Below are 26,706 nucleotides of genomic sequence, written 5' to 3'. Positions count from 1 at the left end.
CTCTTTACACATGCAAAGCCTTTGTAGGAGGCAGTGTCAAAAGGTATATGACATCTGTACAACTTAGTTAAATATATTACATACATTATGGCAGATTACGTCACTTTAACCTTATGTCAGATGATCACAAAAGTGAAAGAAAGAAAGAAACAAGAAAGAACAACAAACAAATATGAAACCGAACAAGCAGTAGCCTAGCCCACCGTCGTTTTCTACTGCCCCTCCTTGCGTCCGTAGAGCTGGCATCAACCTAGTATCAATGATTAGTTCAACAACAAAATATTATATTTGTCAAGTTTGATAAAGACACATTGATAAAAAACAAAAGTAATAGAGCTTTAATACAGGTGCTTGGATATAATGAGGTACAATACTAAAAAAATTGTCTATATAAGTCAAATACATCAATAATTCAAATGACAGATCTCTGCACAACGCCAGCACAATTGCTACATGATGCGCAGTTACTAATACAATGGTTCAAACTCTACCGTAGGCTGCATTGTGGCTGCTAGAGCGTCTGCTTCATCCACTCCATACGATGTGATTTCCTGTTGAGGATCAGCATAACCTGGATGTTCTGGATCATTGAAATTGTCTCCGAGAGGAGGAGTTGTGCCACCTTTACGTTCTTCTTCTTCATCATTGGGATCAACTGACATCATTAGTTGTTTAAACTAAAACAATGTTTCAAATGCATGCACTAGGTTTGGCAAGCTTAGAGGTGAAGCAGTGGTTAACTCTTGAAGGCGTAACAGCAAGCAAATCTACACATTCTTCAGAAACATATATACGATAAGACGATAGAGTTATCTCCGCCCTAGGGTGATAACTGTGCCTTCAACAACACTAGCGTTTCCGGTGCCAACAAGGAGCGTTTAGGCCATGCCCCTTTTTTGAGCTAGTCAATCGTAGTGATTGACAGAACAATAACATCAGCCATGAGAATGATCATGAATTTCCACAGTTAAGATAGTAATTATTGCTCATATTAAAGAAATGATGATTATAGTTTATTACTCTAACATATGCTTATTATTTAAAGCAATTCAATACCTACATGACTTGCAAAGGCACTGAATAGATAGTGTTAAGTGAGTTAATGCAATCAGTTACTCCAATGATATACAGCCCACCACACATGGGGGCTGTATATCATTGGTTACTCATAGATAAGATAGATAGTCATACTGGGGTTGTATTACATTGGTGTGATGGGAAGCTAATCGACTGCCATCAACTGAAAGTATTGACATTGTATGGTGATAGAGTGATTCATTGACACCACAGTCCACAAACAGCCCTTGCATGTAATATTAGATTTCAATACATATCAATCAAATACATAGACTAGCTTGAAGCAAAGATGTCCACTAGTTAGTGGACATCTTTGCTTGATGTAAGCAAGCAAAAACTTTGAAAGTTAGAGTGGCAAAAGTTGTTATATGTTAAATAAAAATAAATTATACCAATTTTAATTATTTAAAAACAAAATAGACTTTTTTATTACTTTATTTATTAAATAATTTTTTATTGTAATCATAGCTAAACAGACTATATTTAGCCATTACTTGCTAATTATTTTACATTTACATTTAAACACATTTGCAGTTTCATTTTTCTTCCTAATTTATTTCAACAAAAAACTTTCATGATATGAAATTTAAAAGTTGTAGTTGTTTGAAAAAGCTTGAAAACATTTACAGCTGTTTTCTTTTTCCTCTTAATTCATTTGAACTGCTTAAAAATATTTTCTCAGGATATGAAGTTTAAAAGTTAGAATGGTAAATGTTATATAAAAATAATTTTCTGTCCAAAAACTTTTTTATTACTCGGGCAATACAGCTCATAGTTGATGGCAGCTGATTAGCTTCCCATCACACTAATGTAATACAACCCCAGTATGACTATTTATCTTATCTAGGAGTAACTGATTGCATTAACTCACTTACTTAAAGGTTGACTTGCAACAAAATTCACATTACAGTTATTAGGTATCATAAGATTCACCATGTCTTACTCTGTTGTGTTGTAGGTGCAAAATATATGGGAATGTGATTACAAGCTCTTAAAAGCTAAAAAAACGAACAGTTAATCGCATTACCATTTTTATCGTAATTACCATGTTTGACTTAATCGTTCTATTCTCTGTCGCTCGGCGTTTTAATTTCCGGTCTTAACTTTGATAAAAGTGAGGCTTAGCAAGATTTAATAAGATTTTCGGCCAAATAAATCTGTCTTTTTATGTATAATCCGATCAGATGGGTTAGTTTTAGGAATTTGCGGTAACCTTTCAAAGGCTTGGTAACATATTTAAATAGGTTTATTTGCGTTTTGTATCATTATTATACTTAAACGACTTTACTGAAAAATAGTTAAATTTGTTGATAGGATTTCATAACAAGGGTTTGGTGTCGGCCGTTAACGGATAATTTTTCGGGAGTTGTGTGCACATGTGCATTTATCATAAATCTCCCAAACCAATCGGTTCGCTCGTGTTTGGTCGTGGGATAATATATTGAGATACCATAATACAGAATTGATGTTATATTGTTGAGTGATGGATTACTGGTTCAATATCAATAACTGACTATGAATGAGTAAACTATGTAGCCAGAAAAACTAAGTGTCCTAAACTATAATACCTTTCTGAAACATGAGAAGCATTTTTTGAATCTAGATATATATTTAATCAATATCTTCACTCCACCTAATTTTAATTTAGTTAGGAAATGAGAGACCCAGTCTGGTAATAAAATTTTCAACCTTTAAAATCAAAGCACAAGCCAATGAATCAAGATCAAACCAACTGATCAAGATTTGACACAATTTTTCATGTTTAATATGCTCTTTGAAATCCATATCTAATTTTAGCAATGATACTACATTGCTCAATAAATTTATTTGTTTTATATATTCAGAAACAAAGCAAACAAAATTAATTGAAACCGCGATTAACAAGCCATGAAATGCATTGGTCATCATATAAGCGCATAGAACTTTCCTTCTACAAATTGTAAAATGTAGAAAATTGTTATTTGTTTCAAAACTGGTGTTCGTTAAAAAAACATCCAAGTGGCACATAGTAAATGGTGAAATTTAAAAATTGACTCTAGCTAATAGTGCATTTCATTCCTTGCAAAAATGTGTTTTTGTTAATATCTGTAACATCTAGCTAATTCAGATGACAATTTTGTCTTACTATTGCATTGAAGTCAATATTAATCTATATATATATTTCTCAAAGTCCGTCTGTAGGTTTTCCGGCCATAGCTATTATTAGAACACCTGAGCTGGACACCAATGCAGACTCAAAGTCATGGCTTACGGTCATTGGAAGTCTAACCTTATTAACTAGCTTAGTGGAATTTTCCATTGGCAATATGCCAGGCTACTAGCTTGAAAGGTACAGTTGTTTGACAAAGTTTAAAAACCTTTACAGTTGTTTTTATTTTTCTCATGATGTGTAGGTTGAAAATTAGAATGGCAAATGTTGTTATATATTAAATACAAATCAATTTTCTGTCCAAATACTCTTCTATTACACGGGCAACGCCGGGTGGTACAGCTAGTTATTTATATATATTGCAACAATAGATGTTTTCAAAGTAACACAACTCATACCAAGATTTAAGCTTTCAAGTATCTAGCGTAACATTGGATTACTAGTATATTGCATCAAGTTGACAACTATGACTCTACTATATCATAACAATCTCAGTGCCACTCAGCAATGTGCTGATCAGACGATAATTTTGGCAACCAAACATTTTTATGAAACCATTATCAAATGCATCTCACCTCAAGATAATCTTCAATGAGCTTCTGCTTGCCCTCTGAGTCAATTGTGTCAAGAGTGGGAGAGCCTAATTTGAGGAGTTCAAGAGCTTGGGAGGGAGAAAACTTGTTGGTCACCTTACGGCTTATTGGCCTTTCCCAGACTTTCTGAGCCTCGTTTGGTGAGTACTTTTGAAGTTTGCTAATGTAATAACAAGTAATCAGGGTAATCAAAAATAGATATTATGTAACATAGAGAATATACTTCAATATACTGCAGATAAGCGATTGAGTGTAACAGAATGATAGTAATATACTACAAAAGTGATCAGAGTGTAATATGATGATAGTCATATATTACAAAAGTGATCAGAGTGTAATATGATGATAGTAATATATTACAAAAGTGATCAGAGTGTAATATGATGATAGTAATATATTACAAAAGTGATCAGAGTGTAATATGATGATAGTAATATATTACAAAAGTGATCAGTGTAATATGATGATAGTAATATATTACAAAATTGATCATAGTGTAATATGATGATAGTAATACATTACAAAAGTGATCAGAGTGTAATATGATGATAGTAATATATTACAAAAGTGATCAGAGTGTAATATGATGATAGTAATACATTACAGAAGTGATCAGAGTGTAATATGAAGATAGTAATACACTACCAAAGTAATCCGAGTGTAATACCAAAATATTGATGGGGTGGATAAATGATGGAAACTAAATCTATATATATATATATAGATATATATTTAAGTATTCGAATATATATATCTAAGATATATAAATCTCAAAGTTCGTCGTCGCCTGTCATAATCTGTTTGTTCAGTTACCTGTCTATCCAGTTATAGCTATTAAAATCTTGGACTGAAAAGCTTGATTGAGCTGGATTTTAACTCATAGAGATTGCAACCACAAATTTCTAACCATGTATTCAACCACTGAGCTACACAGTCCTTAGCATTCTATCGCTCTTATTATATACTGTGTACCATTTTTTCGATTGCATGCTATAAATGACGTGTTAACTGATACATTGTGCCCGCAGGTTAAAAATATTTTATAGCGATGCCCCTGTTATAAAACATTTTTGCTTAGCTCTATGAAACACGTGGGTTTTTCACCTTCGCCATTCTAGGGCGAACTTAATCTCCGCCCTACGATACCAAAAATAACTTATCTCGAAATTAAAATTTGGCAACTGTTTTACTGATTACGATGAAATAACAAAAATTTTGATATGCTGTTTTGCATACTACAGTCAAACATGGATAACTCGCCCACGGATAGCTCGAACACATGGTTAATTCGAACAGTTTCTTTGGTCCGTTCCCACGTAATGATAAATTGCTATATATAACTCGAACTCAACACTGTTAATTCGAACTGTTTTTTTGCCCAACGGCTACCGAAACGGTTGTTATCGCTTTAGAAAATCACTTTATTCAAAGCCATAGAGCTAAACCTCATCTTTTCGTAATTCATAATCGTCGTTATTACCACCATCGGCAAAATATTTTTGTCAATGACTTTTCTAAAGGTTTGGTGAAATTTGATTTATACTGTTATACGATGAATAGCACGGGCTAGCCGGGTCACGCGTGCAAGGATTTTCGCCACGCACATACAAAACAAAAATCGCATGTTGTTTTTGTTTTGTATGTGCGTGGCGAAAATCCTTGAGTGCGTGGTGTAACCCAGCTAGCCCGTGATGAATAGTTTTCCGACGTTGATTCCATGTTGAATCAACGTTGGAATATTGAATGTTTAAAACGTCTTAAAAATTGTTGTAATTAAACGTATACGTTGTCTTAGCTACAAAACACTATTCATCGTTTGACCTAAACACAGAATACGTGTGTACATTCAATAAGTATCTATTAAAAAAGCGTGAGTGATATAGAATGTACGTAAAAGCTCGTAAAACTTCTAATTGAACTGCCTCGGAGTGTTGCTCTTAACGAATCCCAGGTAAAGTAAGGTAATCTTTGCATAAACTTCAAGAAAAAATAGCAAAATTGATCGTGGGTAAACCCCCAAAAGAAAAAAATGTCTTTTCTTTTGAGCATTTCAACAACGATCAAGTTTTGCCAATGTCAATCTAAAAAACGTCCTGGCAATAACATCACCTCAAACAATGAACCAATCTCAAGTGATAGAAAAATCTCTATACTTTTTGATAAAAACGTTTTAAACTTTACATTAGAAGCATTTAATTCGAAACAAGCCATTTGTGCTTTTAATTTATATTATAGTTTGTATATGTACATGTATCTACTAATAAATAAGTAAATACATGGATTTGTGACAGTGCTCTGATAACTTGAACGCTCTGATAATTCGAACACTTTTGCTCGGTCCCGTGAAGTTCGAGTTATCCATGTTTGACTGTATATATATAATATATATATAAAAATATATTATATTATTATACATATATGATTATATATTATTATATAATGATACACGTCGCTGAACTCGTCATGGTGAGTTATCCGTATCCGTTATATCCGGTATCCGTTATAATAAAAACGATTCGCAAACGGATAATCCATAAAATTTCTGTTAAAAGTTTGAAGTTTACTGAAATACAAACTAAAACTTCCTTCAAGTATGTGTTTAGTAAACTAAACTGATTTAAGTTAGATTCAGCATTTATGTTACACGTCTGTCTCGAAGGAAAGAACTCTCCACGTCGTACATTGTCAGGTTAAATTTTTTTGCAGAGCGTAACCACAAATGCACTAAAGTTATTGTAGGTAACTACAGTTACTAAGGTTAATATATTGTTTTGTTAGTAGTTTTTAATGATGATGATTTTGATTACTTTTACCATGTGATTGCATTAGATAATTACTATGGGTTTCTATACCACTCAATATGTCTATTTCTGATTTCTTCGCCTTATGATGCCAACACTAAAATGAACTAAAATCATATAATTGTAAACCAAATAATTTTTCATGGTTATCGTAGCAAAACAGAATATATTTAGCCATTACTTGCTAATTGATTTCACATTTACATTTAAACACCTTTACAGTTTTATTTTTCCTCCCACGGTAATTTATTTCCACAAAACATTCTCCCCATGATATGAAGTTTGAAAGTTAAAGTTTTTTGAAAAGGTCCGAAAACCTTTACAGTTGTTTTGTTTTTTCTCCCAACTCATTTTAACTGAACAAAAAACAATTTTCTCATGATATGAAGTTCAAAAGTTAGAATGGTAAATGTTGTATATATGTTAAGTAAAAATAAATTTTCTGTTCAAACTTTTTTATTACCCGGGCATTCACCTAGTATAAACCAATTTATGACCCATTTTGTCTGTCAGACATACCCATCAGTGATGTTATACATCTCCTTGAGGTGCTGTTTCAGCTGCAGCAATATGATGCAACCTTGAGAGGTGATAATTAGGTCTTGTAGATTTGAACAATCATCAGGTAATCGTGGCAATAATGACTCTACATCATCATTATCATCTTCATCTAGTCTGCGAATAGAATAGTTCGTCGTTGTATTAGACAGTCTACCTAACACAAAACTGATCTTTCATATTTAGTGGTTTGATGATGACTAGATAAAAAAACTGACTGACTTACTTGCTTCCCCCAACAACAGTTTTTGTTATGATCTCTTCACCAGTGTTAGGGTCGATTGAAACATTTTCTACTTCCTGTGGGTGCTCAAATGGCAGTCCATCTCTTGTTAGAATACCCTGAACGGACAATAGCAAGAGCATCACACACAACTTGCACTCATAGCAAGAAAACGGGCTATTAAACGATGAATAAACTAGTGAGAGTCAACTCATTCACAACACATACAAACATGTATGTATGTATGTATGTATGTATGTATGTATGTATGTTGCCGTAGCACTTCCATGCAGCGGCAACTAATAGAAACCATTCTAACACATGAATTGGTGTTGCCTACATTGTGCAAGGAAGTACTACCAACCTCCTACGGAGCTATCTACATGTATATATATATATTTCTTAAAGTATGTTTGTGGATCTGTGTGTCATTCCGGCGATAGCGCATGCTGATTATTTTACCTGCCAACACTGAAACGAACTGAAATCATATAATTGTATACCAAATAATTTTTGATTGTAATCGTAGCGAAAGATTATATTTAGCCATTACTCTCGAATGATTTCACATTTACACATTTAAACACCTTGACATTTATATTTTTCCTTTTAATTTATTTCAACGAAACACTTCTTCCAAGTTATGAAATTCTAAACTTACAGCTGTTTGAAAACCTTTACAGTTGTTTTATTTATTTTTAAGTTAGTTGTCCTGCACAAAACCATTTTCTCATGATATGAAGTTCGAAAGTTACAGTTCTTCGACAAAATTTGAAAACCTTTACAGTTGTTTTCATTTTTTCTCTTAATTTATTCCACTTACACAAAACACTTCTCTCATGATATGTAGTTTGAAATTTGAAATGGCAAATGTTGTTATATGTTAAATACAAATCAATTTTCTGTCCTAAGACTTTTTTATTATCTGGGCAACGCCAGGTAGCACAGCTAGTAAGATATAAATATATTTCACAGCTATCCAAACAGCTAAAGCTATATTTTACTTATACTTGCTCAGAGAGATCAATACTTTCAAATACTCATGTATTCCATTACTTCCTAAGTCTTTAGCCTTCTCTTAGCTACGCAGACGCGCATTAAACTAAAACTAGTCCAAATATTTAGTGCTACTTATTAACCCTTTGACCAGGTATAAGCCCCCCAAAAACAACCGAGACTCATGCAATTTATTTTCGAAAATTCAATAAAATCGATATTTTATGAACATGCATAGCTCAAATCTTAAATTTATTTCTATGAACAAAAATTTTTGTACATATACATTCATTCACATATCTACTACTCAAAAAAATTACAACCACGTGCAATTGTCCCTGTATGAAATGCTTGGAAGCATTTTTTCGGTAGAGTCAAACGCTATAACGTAGCCGTGCGAGCCACCATAACGATCGTTTTCTCTGCATATTCCAAGTATATTAAAAGTCCAAAAAGTTTACATCACTTCTATCATTTGAATTATTTTTATTCTGATCAGACAAAAAATCACTAACGATCGCAGGATAAAATAATCTTTTATTTTACCGTTTTGAAAGTCGAGCCGATGTTGACTGGTTTTTCCAACTTTTAATCTTTTCCAAGGAATCGCGATTTGTTTAGCTTTTAGCACAAAGCAACACCTCTCAGATAATCGTTTCATATTGTAAATCATCGACTGATATCTTGTTGATGATATTTAAAACTTACTAGTGTTCATAGCCTTTGTTTAACATTACTAGACGACAGCTTTATAAACGTCTTCCGAAATAGACATAAATGTCGTTTCCCCACGCAACCGGTAAATGACATTCTGGTCGTTTTCCCTGCCAAAGGGTTAAGGGTAAGAACTTGGTCTATTCAACCGGATAAAAATATGACTAGCAAATCCTTTTCAGTTGAAGTTTCCATTATTGAGGATAAAAGGTGGTTTAATCTCAATTGCTAACTTTGGATAAACAATGAATCTTCAGCCATTATAAAGTTTTCTTTTGAGCTCAGGTCAACAAGTTTCAAAGCAAAGTTACTGTATCACTTAACTTTTATATAAGTTACGTAGAGTTGTTGTTTAAATGTATGTTGGTAGAAAGCGATATGTCTCTGCTGCTATGCAGTAATAAAAGTATGTTTGCTTAAGTTTTAAATATGTGATAGTGTAATACATAGATCTGTGATACATACTAAATATGTGATAGTGAAATACATAGATCTGTGATACATACTAAATATGTGATAGTGTAATACATAGATCTGTGATACATACTAAATATGTGATAGTGTAATACATAGATCTGTGATACATACTAAATATGTGATAGCGTAATACATAGATCTGTGATACATACTAAATATGTGATAGTGTAATACATAGATCTGTGATACATACTAAATATGTGATAGTGTAATACATAGATCTGTGATACATACTAAATATGTGATAGCGTAATACATAGATCTGTGATACATACTAAATATGTGATAGCGTAATACATAGATCTGTGATACATACTAAATATGTGATAGCGTAATACATAGATCTGTGATACATACTAAATATGTGATAGCGTAATACATAGATCTGTGATACATACTAAATATGTGATAGCGTAATACATAGATCTGTGATACATACTAAATATGTGATAGCGTAATACATAGATCTGTGATACATACTAAATATGTGATAGTGTAATACATAGATCTGTGATACATACTAAATATGTGATAGTGTAATACATAGATCTGTGATACATACTAAATATGTGATAGTGTAATACATAGATCTGTGATACATACTAAATATGTGATAGTGTAATACATAGATCTGTGATACATACTAAATATGTGATAGTGTAATACATAGATCTGTGATACATACTAAATATGTGATAGTGTAATACATAGATCTCGAACCAGCAATAACGATAAGGTTTAAAGCACAGATAACTGTAAACTCTTATAGAAGCTCAGAAACGAGAGAAACACATTAGGGAGATCATACCTCCCTGAAGGACTGAAGTATATTGGAGCCAGCCACTGACACGATTATGTCTATGTTGTGTATGACATAAAGGGGCTCATCGGCCGCAGCATAGGGGAAGAAGGCCAGGTTATCAGCCATATACACCAGCTCTCCAAGAAGGGTTTTCTGTCCACCAAACATGCAAATATTAATCGTTTTATATGCATGTATAAATATAAATTCTTGCCATAACATCTTCCTGAAAGCTAGCATCATTTTGAAATTTTTTTTTGATTGGCTCCCTTATGAAGTGTATAACAAACTACAACCGATATTTACAATCCCATATGTGTATCCCAATTTATAATATATTCCCATATGCGTATCCCAATTTATAATATATTCCCATATGTGTATCCCAATTTATAATATATTCCCATATGTGTATCTCAATTTATAATATATTCCCATATGTGTATCCCAATTTTGAACCCGAACAGCAGAATCACTTAGACTGCATAGTTGTTGAAGACAAACCGAGGTATCATCAAACAGATTGAGTAGATTGTTGAGGAGAGCCCTTCGATGTGGTCTGTTTGTCCTGATGATAGAGTAGAGATGCTGATTGAGCGCAGTCGGATTCTCGTCACCTCGAATGCCTCTAAGGGGCTGATACATGTCCTGTTGGATGAGTCTGTGTAGTCGATAAGACATCTTCATGCCAGCCATTGCTTTCATCTACACAAATTGGTATACTGTGTCTAGTTCTTGTGCAGAATAAATGCATGTAGTTATCAGAGCTTAAAATAAGCTATTGGGACATGTCATTGATTTCTGACATTTAAAATGAAACGAACTAAAATACAATAGGCGCTAATACAACATAAATACATGTAATCTGTTCCACCATGAAAGTTTAACGTGATAAAAATGATAGAAATCTTACATCATAATAACAGTAAAATACATGTAAATAGCCTAATCCGTTCCAAGATCTTTTCAAACTCGCCCCTTTGGACATACAAAAAAGCAAAACTTGAATTAACTTTTTTAATTTGTGGACTGTATCGTAACTGCAGTATTATTGGTTTGCATCGAGAACTTTTCTCTTTCTTCTGATCAATTTCACTGGTTTTATAGATCATGATTGCGGTAATTTAACACTGATTTGATGAGAGCACACATCTTTGACATTCATTCCCAAAGATTTTTTTAAACAGCAAAGTAAAACTTATGAAAAATATTTTATACGTCTACAATGAAGCAACACAACAAGATGTTTTTACTATAAAAAGTGGTACTACTTGTCTGCCGTTTATCTGTACCCAAGGTTAGAATAAAAAGTAACTTTCGACAATACGTACTCCAACTTGTGACATTTAGATTGGTGAACCGGCAATGTAACTCCTGCACCAATCGATCACCTTAAAGTATTTATGAGCAAGTGTGCAGCTACCTACTCCGTTTTGTTAACACATCCGACGATCTATCACGACGAACTAGAATGTCAAGGAACTTGTATATATAATAAACATAACGCTACACGTACGTCGTTTTTTCTCTCGCAAGTGCAACGAAATAGATAAACATTCAAATTCAATTTGAGAGCTCGCCCGACTTGACACTTTACGCTACGTGGAATTTTTTATGTTATACAGAATTTTTTCATAGTTTGAAGCAAAAACTTCACATACATTCTTTACGCTAACTGGAATTTACGTTACAGGAGATAGGGCCTATATGTTATAAGAAGGCCAACTGTACCGCCATGACAAGCAAACATCTTTTCAAGAATCAAGCTGTGTATTTTTTGGCGCGTGAAACACGCAATTCAAGCAAGTTTGCGTGGAAACCATTATCCGCACCTATTTGTAGGACACCAGAGCTAGTATGGGCAAAATTCCTCCATATTGAAACAATTCTTTACTTTGCAAAAAATATCAAAATTTTTTAATATAATCTACTAAATTTTGTGTGAGTCCATATTTAAAATAAGATTAGCAACCTCATCATCAACAGTAATAGATGTGAAACGAATGCTATGATTTTGCAGCAGCTTATGTGAGCCTCACTATTATTTGATGGTATCAACTACATATTGTCTGTTAATGCTGCTATTTGCAAATGGTAGCTGCTGAACAAACTATTGACTACCTACGCTCTCTATTAATTAAGAATGGTATATTGTCAGTGTAGGGTGCCAAGATTAGGTAATAAATGAGTTAGGAACGAATGCAATGATACACCTTTGTCTAAAATTATGGTGCATCGAGGTGCATAGCGCACTTACAATTTAGTAGCCAGGTTACATACAAAGAGCCAACACGTCACAAATATAGGAATAGCAAGAGTTTACGACGCAAAACTCACGTGAATGAAGCCCATGTACTTCTTGTTGATATCGACAAGGTGCTGGTCAGCCTTTATAGTCACCTGGGAATCGCAGTCAGTGCTCATGGCTATTAGGTAGGGCACACACTGCAATGGCATCACTTCAGCTCAGAGGTGAACAATTGAATGCTGGCATGGAATTTATGACGAGAGGCTCTAAAAATGGCTCTATCTACCGCCGCAGCTTACAACTAGTAGCTAGTCTTTGACGGTGGGTGAAATAAGTTTTAATAGACTTCCTAAAAACAGGAGCTTACTATTTTCCAAGTAGAGCAAACCTGCTCACTCAAAGGCTCATTGTTATATGTGCTCGAAGTATGTGTGACCTTGCAGCTATGTTAACTCAGCTTCAACATTCTATTGTAGATATTTTTTAATTTTATGCTTCTGTATTCTCTGACAATTTTAGTTTGTTTTACTGTCCTCCAACAAATAGGAGAGCTTATATGTGCGGTAAGTATTTGTGATCATGCAACAACGGGAGCTTACTATTTCCAAGAAGAGCAAATCTGTTCAAAGGTTCATTGTTATATGTACTCAAAGTATGCCGTGACCTTGAAGCAATGTCGTGGGTGGCCCAGGTGTTATTTTGACGATTCATCAGGATGGAGTAAGCAGCTGAGCTAGGCAGTTGCTTTACCTTGAAGGTTGACTTGCAACAAAATTTACATTAAATTATTCTGCTGTTTTGTAGGTGCAAAATATGTGGAAATGTGATTACAAGCTCTTAAAAGCTCAAAAACGAAAAGCCGCCGTAGATTGGAATCAGTTTATTTCTCTGACGTCATTACATTTGGTTATTGTTTTGACCTGTGATGTTCTCACATGAATCGAAAGGCCAATAAAGGCTCAATATAAAACTTCTCGTAGCGCTAGTTTATGACAAACACTTCGGATTTTACCGAAGACCCGTATCAAATATAGATGCTCGCTACTTTACAGTTTTGTTTCGGCTTGATCTAATCGTCTAGTCGTAATCTGATCATGTGACCCAATACTTCGCAAACAATTTCTGCAGCACTTTTCGATTATCACAGGTGACCAACAGGCTCATCATGATTATCAGACAATGATATGTACTCCTTCGAGCTAAGGTTAAAAGATTAAACGACTTTTTATTGTAAGTTATAAGATATCAGTGCTAAAAGTGACAGCATTACAATGACGATAAAACAGACGCGTAAGAACAATAGACATGGTTTTATTGAATGCGTGAAGTATATTTGTGAAAATATTTCGACGAATGAAGTTGCATAAAAGTGTAAACAGAAACCATCTTGTACAACTACGTCCCATTTGAGCCATTTTGGAAAGAGAATCCAAACTACGACGGTCTCGTGTGGCTGCGATTAACTGCTCGTTTATAGCTTTTAAGAGCTTGTGATCACATTCCCACATATTTTGCACCTACAACACAACAGAGTAAGACATGGTGAATCTTTTGATACCAAATAACTGTAATGTGAATTTGGTTGCAAGTCAATCTTTAAAGCTATCAATACTTTATTAGTACAATACGTAAAACCTCTAAATGAACACCCCCTCTATTTGAATGCCACCTCCAATTGACCGCCACCCTGAGAGAAGGGTAGAAAAATAGACCACCACTCTCCAATTGAACCCCACCTCCATTTGACCGCCACTCTGACATTATTTGATCTTTACGAACCCATAATATCAAGTGATCAGTAGAAAAGTGTCCACAAAATCGTATTAATAATGAATCATCTATATCAATAACAATTAATTCTCTCATCCAATTCCAAAGTTCTCGTTTATTCTCCTTAAAACTTTGAAAGCGAGACCATAGCAATAGTCAATAACGGTTACAGGCTAGTAGTAGTTCTCTGTTTAACGCGGTCTTTTTACTTCGAAGTAGCCTACATATAAAAATTGGCTTACATTTCATATGGTAGATGAACTTTCAAAGCAACGCTATAGAAATAATTACCGTCTCAGGCGAATAGCGGTTCCTGGTTTAATGCGGTCCTGATACTTCGAAGTACATTTACATATATAAAAAACGGTTTAAATTTACGATGGTAGATGAACATTGAAAACAACGCCATAGAAATAAATACTAACTGTCTCAGGCTAACAGTAGTTCCTTGTTTAATATGGTCCTAATACTTCGAAGAACATGTGTATAAAAACCGGTTCGCAAGTTTTAGACCAAATGTTACGTTTACTAAACAAACTTTTAAGCGTTGCATTTGTGCTAAATGCAGCTAAATGCTAAGTTTTGCTCTGCTAAAAATGTGTTGGGTCACTAATATCAACTAGTTCAGCAGTGCAGAAGAAAAGTTGAGGCCAAAAAATATTGTGGAAAGTAGAATAGGTTCGTTCCATCGAAAGCAACAAACAGAATGCAGCTATTCGAGCAAACGATGCAAGTATTTTTGTTTTAAAAATGTTAATTTTTGTTTCTGCCAGTAATATAAGTATCATTCGTTTATGCCACTTGTTCATGAATGTTTATCTGTATCGTTTGATAGATTATCATTATATAACTTACAAATATGCAGATATATAGGTGTTATTTAATGGCATCTTAACACAGCTAAACACAGTTTACAGTGGATCGATGCTTATAACTCTGTTTCTCTTGCACATAAAAAGCTAGTTTTGGCTGCAAACTATAGCAAACATATCAAAGCGTGCAATGAGTTTTTATTCAACGGTGTTAAATATAGATATAAAATAAAAACATGTCTTCAAATTTAAAATGAAATGAAAATTAAAAATGCTAACAAATTGCAGAGAAAGACACAGGCTATGATGTCATCGCAGGTTAATTGCAAGCAGTAGATATCAACTGCTAGCAATAGATATTGACTGGTAGAGACACTTATCGGTTTGTCGATGCACATTTATTAAGAGATCTTTGACAAGTTAGAGATAAGTTAGCAGATTTATTGCATTTAAAAGGTTTAATATCCCTCCACCAAAAAGAGAACAAAATATAGGCGACATTCGCTTCGCCCAAAAAAGGCGAAGCGAATTTATCTTGAAAACTTAATTTATCTTGAAAACATTCTGATGAGCCATTTGAAAAATAGACCACCACCTATATTTGAACGCCATCTCCAAATGACCGCCACTATAGAAGGTTGAGAAATAGAGCGCCATGGCGTTCAATTAAAGGTTTTACGGTAGCCTGGTGGAAACTCGACTTTATAACATTCATATACTTTTAACAGAATAACTAGCCTCCTCAGCTCTACTAGTTATGGTATTCTTGCAGATAAGACAGTCCTACCTATATACTAGTTATAGTATCCTTGTAGATAAGACAGTCCTACCTATATACTAGTAATGGTATCCTTGCAGGTAAGACCGTCCTACCTATATACTAGTTATGGTATCCTTGCAGATAAGACCGTCCTACCTACATGTATATACTAGTTATGGTATCCTTGTAGATAAGACCGTCCTACCTGTACAGGATGGATAAGCCCTTGCTTGAGAATAAGGTGGAGGACACTAACAGCAGCAATTCTCACTTGTGTCTGACTGTTAAAATAAGCTTCAAGCAGCTCCTTGAGGAAAACCTGAACGATCGTGCTGGCCATTCTGTGAGAGAAAAACTCAATTTAGTTTATGAACTAGTGTGTCACTGTTTTAAAAGGCATTGATTTTTTATTCATATATGAATAAAAAAGTTCAGTATAGACTGAAAGTTCAGTCTATACTCTACGCCAATAGACTGAACTTTTAAAAAAGCTCATCTACACTTGATGAACATTGTACTAACAGATGCCTTTTCAGTAAATCGAGAAATGAATGGTCATGCATGTTCTAACCATTCCAGCCGATTACTTCAAAAATACAGTTATTGTCGTTGTATAGTGAAGCTCCTAGCTAATAGTTATAGCTAAAATAAGGCCACGCTGACCTTCCCATAACCTGAATAGATCTGATAAGCATTCTAAAAGACAAAATACTAGTAATACTGGCAAGCTCTCACACAGAATGAATATGTAAGTCAACCCACCCAGACTGGACATCTCCCATCTCCTTGAGATTTTCATCATCAGCTCTCTTTTTCCACTCCTCCTCAGCCCTGACACAAGTCTCCTCCTCTTCTTGCAGGTACTTGCCAAGGTTGTTGAGTACTTGCACTCTCATTTCAGCTGATACGTCCTTGCCTATGAGCAGTCTGTGGTACAAGTCCTTCACTCTGTTTGTCATCATTTTTTCATAGTAACGAATGCAGAAAAAACCTGCAAAGGCCAAAACAGCGTTTAACTCGCCATTGCATTCTCTGAAAAGGAGATAATTATTTATTCCTATGTTGAATTATTAATTACATTATCTGTAATCATAGGAATGTTAGTGGAATAAATAGACTGAGTTAGTTATAATACACATCTCCAATATAACATAAGAACTGTTTGTCTAAAGTGAGCGACATATACAGACCTATGGCGGTCAGAGCCTGCTGTCGTATAGACTCATCCTCATGCCACAGGAAATACATGAGCTGCTCAAATACAAAGTCCTCTATAGAGTTGGCACCCTGAATGTTCATTCCTATCTCAGGACTATCAAAGTCAAAAGTCTTGCAAAGAACTCCGATTGTGAAGAGAGACCTGCGTAAAGCACTCTTTCGACTCACAAGGGCCGGGTTAGTCGGGTCTACTTGGTGCTGCTTGTGACAGTTGAACACTATGTCTGCAAAACAACCCATTGCTACCTTATTGATATCTTATCGCTATCTTATTGATATAATGGTAGTTTGTTAGCTAGTAAGTGAGTAATAGGTTTTTATTATTCAGTTACACACTTAAAAGCACAGACAAAACATCAGTGTATGTCAGTGGATCCATGTATTTATAATAAATAATAGAACTTGATTTGTATTGCAAAAGGGCTTACTTGACGGAAATATTTAGGAGAAGCGGAATATTTCTGCGCAATGAAGACAAGTTCCAAATGCCAGGTACAACTTAGACCATTCTTTCGACTTTAGGAACTTGAATATTATTGTTATTCAGGCTAGCATACAAGTATATGATCATGAGATAAAACATGAAATTGCCACAAATATAACGTCTATTGCAACAATTTGCACATTTTTGTGTAAAGAACTGTATGGACAGTTAGAAAGGTGGAGTCAGAACAAGAAGACTGACTCTACCACCTACAAATATCAATAGATGTATGAAAAGGTATGAAATGTGAGTATTTGCTCATGAATTTATAGAGAAATTTAATAGACTTAATAGATTAAATATTTAATAGATTTAATAGACCGGTTTTAGCAAGTAACACACAAACATTCACTTACTTTGAAATTTCTTGAAGCAATCTCTAACAAGGGTATAGTTTTTGGTGATATTATTTACGACCGCACCGAGGCAGCTGACAGCACTCTGCAGTACAGTCATGCCTTGACTGAGAATCAAGGTCATTAAATCTTCTTCCACCTGTACATAACCTTGCATTTTAAAATTTTTGCATCAACGCGTATAGATACATTACACAGAATGACATTGATAAACAGACAACTGCCAAACACGAGTATAATGCGTGTTATACACAAGATACATGCAATAACATCACCATATGCGAGCGCATAAGATAAACAAAAATTCTATGCCAAAAGATATAGGAAACACAAATAAATCTATAGAAACACCAAGAGATTTAAAAAAACACAAATAGATCTACAGAAAAACAAATACCGTAAGTCCTTATGCACAAGCCGCGCGGCTTGTCGTTGAGCGCGGCTTCTGGTTCAAGGTAATAAGCCGCGGCTAAATCCAAGTTTTTAAAACTTACGTGAGGCTTAGGGCGGCTTCTCGATAAATGCGGTTTCTGCTCAGTTCCGCGCTATAACCATAGAACCGCAGTCATGATACACTTTTATGTACGGGATTTTGGCAACCTACTCGTTTATTTTCAGGTCATGTATATGGAATACTTTAGACTAACGAAGAATTTATCGCTATTGTTTAACTCACCGCAGTCGTTGGTCATTAAAACCGTTTCATTCCTTACCGCATATTTCCATAAACGTGAAGCCTTCTAACAGCGCAATAAAAATTTAGCTGAGACATGACAAAAAGTTGTTGATGCAAGAGTTTAGAAATTTTAATTCGAACTTGGAAGTAAAAGAAAATTCTTTTCACATGTACTGATGTAGCCTGTTTTCTTATTCAAGAGTACTGGGTATAACGAAACCCTTCTCAACACTCTCGCTCCTGAAGGGGTCAAGGACGACAAAACATCGGTCATTAACCTCGGTCATTAGCCGCGGTCTGTGGGCATACACGGCTTGTTGGAGAATTATTTTTCCTTTCGTGAATTATCTGGTTTTGAGCACAAGCCGCGCGGCTTGAGCATGAGGACTTACGGTAGATCTATAGATTTCAATAAAAATACATAATATAGTGTAATGACAATAAAGGGAAAAGCAAAACAGTGACCTGAGCAAGAAAAGACTCCCTGGGATTATCCATTAGGGGCATGACGAGCTCGAGAATGCGAGCTACATGGTGCAGCACCATCACATCTGCTGGATTCTGCAAGTATAACAGCACAAATAACTTTTGGGACCCTTGCTAGCACTCTTCCTACCGAACATACTAATGATAGCATATGATTAATTGAAAAAAATTAATGAAAACTGGAAACTGTTTCCGAAACAGACATTAATGAAACACTAGACTAAGCAAAAAGATTTCACAAAATTTTTTTACAATTCTACAATGGTGTTTGAGTCTAGTCTAAAAAAATTCTAACTTGCCAAACTTGCCGGAATCTTGTGCAAATAGATATGACTCCATATTTGAGCTAGTTGTAGTGAACCCTGAGTAAACCGCTTAATTTTGAAAATTTAGCTTTCTCTTTATAGCTACCCAGAAAACTGAAAATTTAAAAGTTCCAAATGACTTGGTCATTATTAAAGATTGGAACTTGAGTTAAAAAATACTGATAAATCTTCTCTTTAAAATGAAATAAAAGTTAAAGCATAATTCAACCATTATCATTTGACCTGATTTATCTATGATGACGCAGAGAATTTATGAAATAGAATAGGGTGATTTGGAAAGGATCTTGACTAATCGAATTTCAAGGTAATAGCTTGGTTACAGCTACTCTACAAGGAGAGGGATTCAAATAGCAAACCCATGGCAGTCTCATGTAGACAAATAGTTGACTGTCTCGTTATGAATGTGCTCAAGCTTGAACAAAAGGCTGTGGAGGTCTCTGAAGGAAAGGTAGACTGCCTATAATTCTCTATATCATCCATATTTATACTACAAATATGCCTTACTAAGGTAATACTAGTACATTTTATCGAATGTACTAATATTACCTTTCCAAAGCTAGTTAGAACGAACAAACCAAACCAAAATGTTTATACAAGAGACTAATCACACTACCATAAGATTGGAATTGTTTCAAGTGATCTATAATATAGTTCACTAGTTGAGCAGTGATTATTATACATTTATAGCAGTTATAACAGTTTTGTAAAACATGTCTGGCTAATAGCAATTTGTTTTAATTTCACCATTATTACGCTACTAACGTTATACAAGTAAATGAGATTGAGTTGTCATTAAAAACATGTTAGAATGAAAAAACAAAACTTCTCAGAATAATTATAAACAAAAGATTTAGCTGCGTCAATTTATCTTATTCAAGCAAAAACTATTCCATTTTAGCTGTTTTGGTACTGATGATAGCCAGCAGCCAAGACATGTGCATTGTATGATGTAGCAGTAAGAGCTGATAACCAGTGCTCAGTGGACCAAACAATAATAGCTTTGCCAATTCAACACAGATTCCTGCAGTAACAAGATAAAGCAGCAGAGTTCTTCATGATAAAAATGCGGACTCACACTGCATTTGATCTCTAGGTAGGGCTGGAGAGTCTCACCATGAGGAGTCATAAGGTCAGGTCTAATCTTACTAAAGAGGTAAAGGGTAGAAAGACTGGAAAGAAGGTCCTTTGAAGTTGCCACCTAAAAGTGAACAAGAAAATTACAGTCACAAAGCCGTGAATATTCAAGTTGCTTTCGCATCCAGCGTTGCCGGGGATGGATGTACTTACCTAAAAACATATATTGAAAAATATCTACATACATGTATCTATTTTCTACCTATCCATCTTCTGTCTGTCTGTCTGTCTATCTATATATCTATATCTATATAAATCTCAGTGTCTGTGAATCCTTCTGTGATTCCGACTGTTGTTCAAGTCTGTCCAGCTACAGCTATAAAAATCTTACAATAAAAAATCTGTATCGCAGAAGATTTAACCTTAGGAACCTCCCATTCCCCAGACGATATGCTAAACCATTGAGCTACGCCAGATTGATGAACTCATTGGGCGATATATGATTTTATGCTTGCTCTCACAGCTTTTATTATTAAGTTAAAATCACAAGCTTGCTCAAATTAGCCATCGGTGATGTGTCAGGCTAATGGCCAGTGGCAGGCAATGATATTAACTGCCACTGCTTTATAAGCTGTTTTTTAATACCCGTGCACCGCAAGTATATATATATATGTCAGTTTGTCGTCGTTCGTTGTCTGTCCAGCTATACCGATTAAAGTCTAGCAATGAAAGGGTTTGTAAACAAGTTTGTAAACAAGCGCCTAATGAAAAGGTTAAGCCGCCCTTATCATTCTAAGCTATTTTAGAATAACTAAGAAAGCTATTTCTTAAATGTCTGTGGCTATTTTATCTACGGTATCTTTATCGCTAAATGGGGATACAGTTTTTATTATTAGCTGACATGACTTTTTGCGTTTGTTTTGCATTTTAAGCTTTTTTTTCAATTTATTACCTATTTTTTGTGTGTAATTTTTAAATGGGATGTTTTAATTTCAAATACAGTCATACTTCGTCTTACGAGCTTAATGCGTTCCGAGACTGAGCTCGTATGTTAATTTGCTCGCATGTTGGTGCAATTTATTTATATATAGAACAATTAAATATATATTGATTGGTTTCCATACTCTAAAAAATGCAAATAAAACACTCAAAACAAGATATTGTAACAGAAAGAACGTGTTGGTTATTGTCCTAACTTACCACATGCTTTCAAAAAGCAACAAATAAAAAATAATGCAAGGAAATGTGATTAAAATGTAAAATAAAATACATACAATAGCAGCTAACGCTAGCATTTGCCAGGGAGGGAGATATAAGTTATCCTTCATTACGACAGTTGACTTTGATAAATCTGGATTTTATCAATGTCTTAACAGACAAACTTAGAAGCAAACCTAAAAGCAAACTTTCATTTTCAACTTAATGTAATTAAAATTTCTTCGGCGTTCATAGTTTGAAGTTTCTCGCTAGTTAGCTAATTTTTCTTTTGTTTCGCTTTCACGACCAGCCGGCCGTTTTAAGATAAACCTATCTAAGGACGTTTGCCTTTGTCGCCCTTTCAACATGTTGCGATCAGGACGAACACAGGTGTCGTCATGAAGGGTTAATGCACGACCACTAGCCAACTTGTCCGAATGTTTATTTTTATAGTTTTGATAGACAGAACCGGCCTTTTCACATAGCATCGTTTCAGTTAGACTGTCACCAGCCAATTGTTTATCTTTTATCCAATGCATGAGCAGTCTCTCCATCAGCGGTCGTGAAGATCGCTGTGCCGTTTATAAACTATCGGTAGTCCTTTTGCGAACTAACTGCCCTGAATATAATCCTTCTGTTTGATAATTGTGGATGTATTTCTGTCATATTGCTGAGCTAGCTCAATCACGCATATATATTTCACATATTTTTCAATAATTTCCCGTTTAATATCAACTGTTATCATCTGCTTTTTCTTTGCATTATTTTTCATTTTACTGGCAAACTTTCGGTCAACGCACAGTACTTTTAATTCACATAATTCTGCACTGAAAATCGCGCACAAAAAAACACGATACAAAAGCATAACCTGAGCAGTTGAAAAATACAGAGTGATGCTGTTCTCATAAAACACCTCCGGCATACTTGGCAAGTGACCCAAGTGCTCGTATCTCAAACATGGCTCGTATGTTAGTGCTAACATTTGCTTAAAAGCTGGCTCGTATCTCAAGTTTCTCGTATGTTGGAGCACTCGTAAGTTGAAGTATTACTGTATCCTTTTACCGGCTCAAATTTCTGGGTATTCCTCATGGCAATCGCTAAAAACTATAAAATTTATAACTTTTACACTTGGACTGTTGTATTATCTCGAGTAGGAATTGCATCTACATCCTCTCTCCATTTGGTCAGACAAAGCATCTGCCAAAAACCGTTCGATATTTCATTCTAAGTTGAACCAGTATCAACAGGTACCAGCATTGTTGTATTCGTAAGTTGGATCGATAGCTTCGGTTACAACAGTAACCTTTGTATACACACAATTCTATGTAATCATGGTTATTATTAATTTAACATATTAATGATTAATATATCAATATTTGTCAAATAATAACATATTAATATTTGTCAAACTATTTATTCGATTTTAATAGCTAACTGTTCCTTTTTTGTTGTTTTTGTTGCTATTGCTGTTTGTTACTATTGTTGTATGGCCTAATTTGAAAAACATTTCTACTTTTGAAATGAAATTATAGCCAATAAAGTACTATATATATATATATATATATATATATAACGATTGCTATTTTGTTTAATCAGTTTGCAATATTGTATCAGTGTCAAATCGTTTTTCATTGTAATCATCGTAGCGAAACAGACTATCTAGCCATTACTTGCTATTTATTTCACATGCAAACACCTTTACAGTTGTTTTATTTTTCTCTCAATTTATTTGAACTGCACGAAACACTTTTCTCATGTTATGAAGTTTAACAGTTAGATATTTAGGTGAAAGCAAACTTGATCTCAAGCAAGTTTTTTCGGAAAAGCTAATTAGGCAATTTTGATCAGGGCTTTCTTTGAGGTCTAGTGACCCATGTCTGGATCCTTATATACTGTAACCTATAAATGAAAACATAAAAGAACTGGTAGTTATCTCCACTCCTCCATGAAATAAACACTAGGACTTCATATTAAAATTATTTTTATTTACTTTTAGCAATTAAAAAATATTTCAGTGTAAAGGAAAATAATACATATCAATATACATTCTTGTCTCTCTTTTCTCTTTCCGTTTATAGATCAACACGTAAACTTACACCACCCGATCATTTCATGGTTACAGTATATAAAATGTACACAATAATAGATGTCGATGCTTTCACGTTAGAGTTTCATAACTTCAGATAAAACGACAAGCCTGCTAACAAATAAACTTTTCCCATTCTGATGATTAATAAATCAACTATATTGAAATTTTTTAAACCATTCAAAGTAAAACCCTGCTCTGTGTTACTGTGCACACTTTTTATAATAAGTTCATATGGTAAAAAAACTAGTTTAAAAAACTCTCAAAATGGGAAATCAACACCCAAGTTCATTTTGTCTTCTCCCAGTCAACCTTGGGAGAAGACAAACAGGTTTTCCATTTCACAATCCACAACTTCACTATTCATGTAACCAATTGCACTACAGCAACTCCCAGCTCCCTGATCTTTTTATTCATAGGTTGCATGAGATCCAAGTTTGCTTTTACCTAAATATCTGCAGTTCCATTTCTATATGTAAACAGACAGACAGGAAGAACACTAAGCTTTTTGTTTCATATATCTAGATAAAGTGAATTGCTCCATTTAAAACTCTTAACTGATAGCAAGGCATATTTGTAGTATAAATATGGATGATATAGAGAATTATAGGCAGTCTACCTTTCCTTCAGAGACCTCCACAGCCTTTTGTTCAAGCTTGAGCACATTCATAACGAGACAGTCAACTATTTGTCTACATGAGACTGCCATGGGTTTGCTATTTGAATCCCTCTCCTTGTAGAGTAGCTGTAACCAAGTCAGATGTGGTAATCGATTATTACCTACTGGCAGTTGCAGCCTCACGAAAGAAAAATATTATGATGCTCACAGAACATGTTTCTAGTGCTCAAATTGAGGTCACTTAAAATACATGTAGTTGATCTCCAGCAGTGATTCATTTCAACATTCAGGTGATACCAATAAATTGCAATAAATAAATCCTACTAACAGTTTTTAAGGAGATATATGTAAACTTCGTAAACCGATTGTGGGTTTAATCAGTGTTTTGACGATCAACACCAAAAGCAACTGAATTGCAGATTCCAAATCGCTAATGTAATTTGAATTGCAATTTTTGGAAAGCTTTTACTCCGAAAATTCTATTTTTATCGTCTAGTCCAAACTAGTCTTGGCGCTGCAATTTATTAGCTGAGCATGATTTGAGCTTGCTAAAACTATTTTGTATTCTGCTATCGATGCAATTCTGCACCGGTCTGAATCGGTGTGAACAAAGTTATCAAGGCTACCAACTATTTAATAGCAAACATTTCTTCTATAAAACTGATAATCCTTATTATCTTCAAATGAAAGTACAATTACTACAATATCTGCAGTACAGAGACAAATCAAATCACACGATTCTAAGCTGCGTTTACGTACATGTTTGATGAGGTGCTCCATGAATTCATAGTTTGCATCAGTGATGGCAGAGATAACAGCAGTGATGTTGAGCACTCTCCTCATAAGCTTGTCACCGCTATCCCTCTCCCTCACAGGAGTAAACCACATTGATTGGAAGACTTCACTTACCAACTTCTACAAAGACATTACCGTAAAATATTTATTTGAACGCTATGGCGCTCTATTTTCCAATCCTTCCCTTAAAGTGGCGCTTTATTAAAAGTGACGGTTACATAAAGGGTGGCATTGTATTTTTCAAACACCTCATCAGCATGTTGAGAAGATAAATTTAATCCTTTCACAGGTATTGAATGTAGCCCATATTTTGCACTCTCCTTCGGACATTGCTACAGTAATTCTTTTGGATGAAAGAATTTGCTAACTTACCTCCGACTCGTCAAGGACTTCTAAATAAATATGCATGGGGAAGCTGATACATGTCTCTACTAGTTGATATCTATTGCTTGCAATTAACCTACGATGATATTACAGCCTTATATTTGTTGGAGCTTTAAAGTTTTTTATTTCATTTTAAATTTGAACGCATATTTTCAGTTTATAACTATAATATTTCACAAGGTTACATAAAAGCTCATGGCACTCATCGATGTTTGCTACAGTTTGTAGCCTAAATTAGCTTTTTATGAGCAATAGAACAAGAATGATGAGCGTAGGTCCATTGTAAGCCGAGTTCAAAATACCGCAATCATGCTATCAAATAATATGCTATAAATTTGCAAATTTATAGTAATAATAATCTACTAGAAATTATACTGTCGCACAGCCCACGACTAAAGTGATATTGGAAAAAAGAAAGGGTACCGATGGTTGAGAAATGCAATATTAGCAGGTAAATGGCCTTGCAGTGCAATAGGATAACTGCAATGGTAGCTGTAATGTTCTGGGTGTTGTTATATACAACAAACAGCAATAATGAAAGGAAAAGATTATATGTTTATATCTTTCCCCCTGCAATAGGAGAAGTGCAATATTGGCAAATATTAGAAGTAAAATGCACTGATATTATTAGAATAACCAATATTATTAATATAGTAATAATATAAAACCAATGCACAATTTTGTTTACATTTCAAAACGTCATAGCTAACAATATCAAGAAGTTGTGACATTTATATAGATTTTTAGAAAATCTATTTAAAAAAGTGTTTGGTCATGACAAACAGCAATAATGAAATGAAAAGATTAAAATTATGTTTATATCTCTCCCCTGCAATAGGAGAAATGCAATATAAGAAGTAAAATGCACTGATATTATTAGAATAACCAATATTATTAATACAGATATAATAAAAAGCCAATGCACAATTTTGTTTACATTTCAAAACGTCATAGCTAACAATATGAAGAAGTATCAAGAAGAATATCCAAACTTATCCCACGAACAAACGAGCGGAGCGAATGTT

General features: G+C 34.4%; 1 protein-coding gene across 1 annotated transcript in view; it reads right to left on the bottom strand.

The window, feature by feature from the left end:
• LOC137385515 (nipped-B-like protein) overlaps positions 1 to 26,706 on the bottom strand; it is a 55,594-nt gene that overhangs the window by 512 nt on the left and 28,376 nt on the right. Inside the window, exons 26-40 of the mRNA XM_068071988.1 lie at positions 25,262 to 25,417; positions 24,503 to 24,628; positions 20,602 to 20,724; positions 19,180 to 19,275; positions 18,039 to 18,177; positions 17,171 to 17,422; positions 16,743 to 16,971; positions 16,186 to 16,321; positions 12,728 to 12,835; positions 10,895 to 11,095; positions 10,397 to 10,543; positions 7,405 to 7,520; positions 7,140 to 7,295; positions 3,802 to 3,979; positions 492 to 677 (exon numbers count right to left, since the gene is read on the bottom strand). Coding sequence (XP_067928089.1) covers positions 492 to 677; positions 3,802 to 3,979; positions 7,140 to 7,295; positions 7,405 to 7,520; positions 10,397 to 10,543; positions 10,895 to 11,095; positions 12,728 to 12,835; positions 16,186 to 16,321; positions 16,743 to 16,971; positions 17,171 to 17,422; positions 18,039 to 18,177; positions 19,180 to 19,275; positions 20,602 to 20,724; positions 24,503 to 24,628; positions 25,262 to 25,417 — 2,349 coding nt within the window. The remainder of the gene's footprint in view (positions 1 to 491; positions 678 to 3,801; positions 3,980 to 7,139; positions 7,296 to 7,404; positions 7,521 to 10,396; positions 10,544 to 10,894; positions 11,096 to 12,727; positions 12,836 to 16,185; positions 16,322 to 16,742; positions 16,972 to 17,170; positions 17,423 to 18,038; positions 18,178 to 19,179; positions 19,276 to 20,601; positions 20,725 to 24,502; positions 24,629 to 25,261; positions 25,418 to 26,706) is intronic.

This window comes from Watersipora subatra, chromosome 1, assembly GCF_963576615.1.
Source record: "Watersipora subatra chromosome 1, tzWatSuba1.1, whole genome shotgun sequence".
In the NCBI taxonomy this organism is placed as follows: Eukaryota; Metazoa; Bryozoa; class Gymnolaemata; order Cheilostomatida; family Watersiporidae; genus Watersipora; species Watersipora subatra.
The sequence above is the reverse complement of the archived record's forward strand: the minus strand, read 5'-3'. Positions and strand labels throughout refer to the sequence as shown.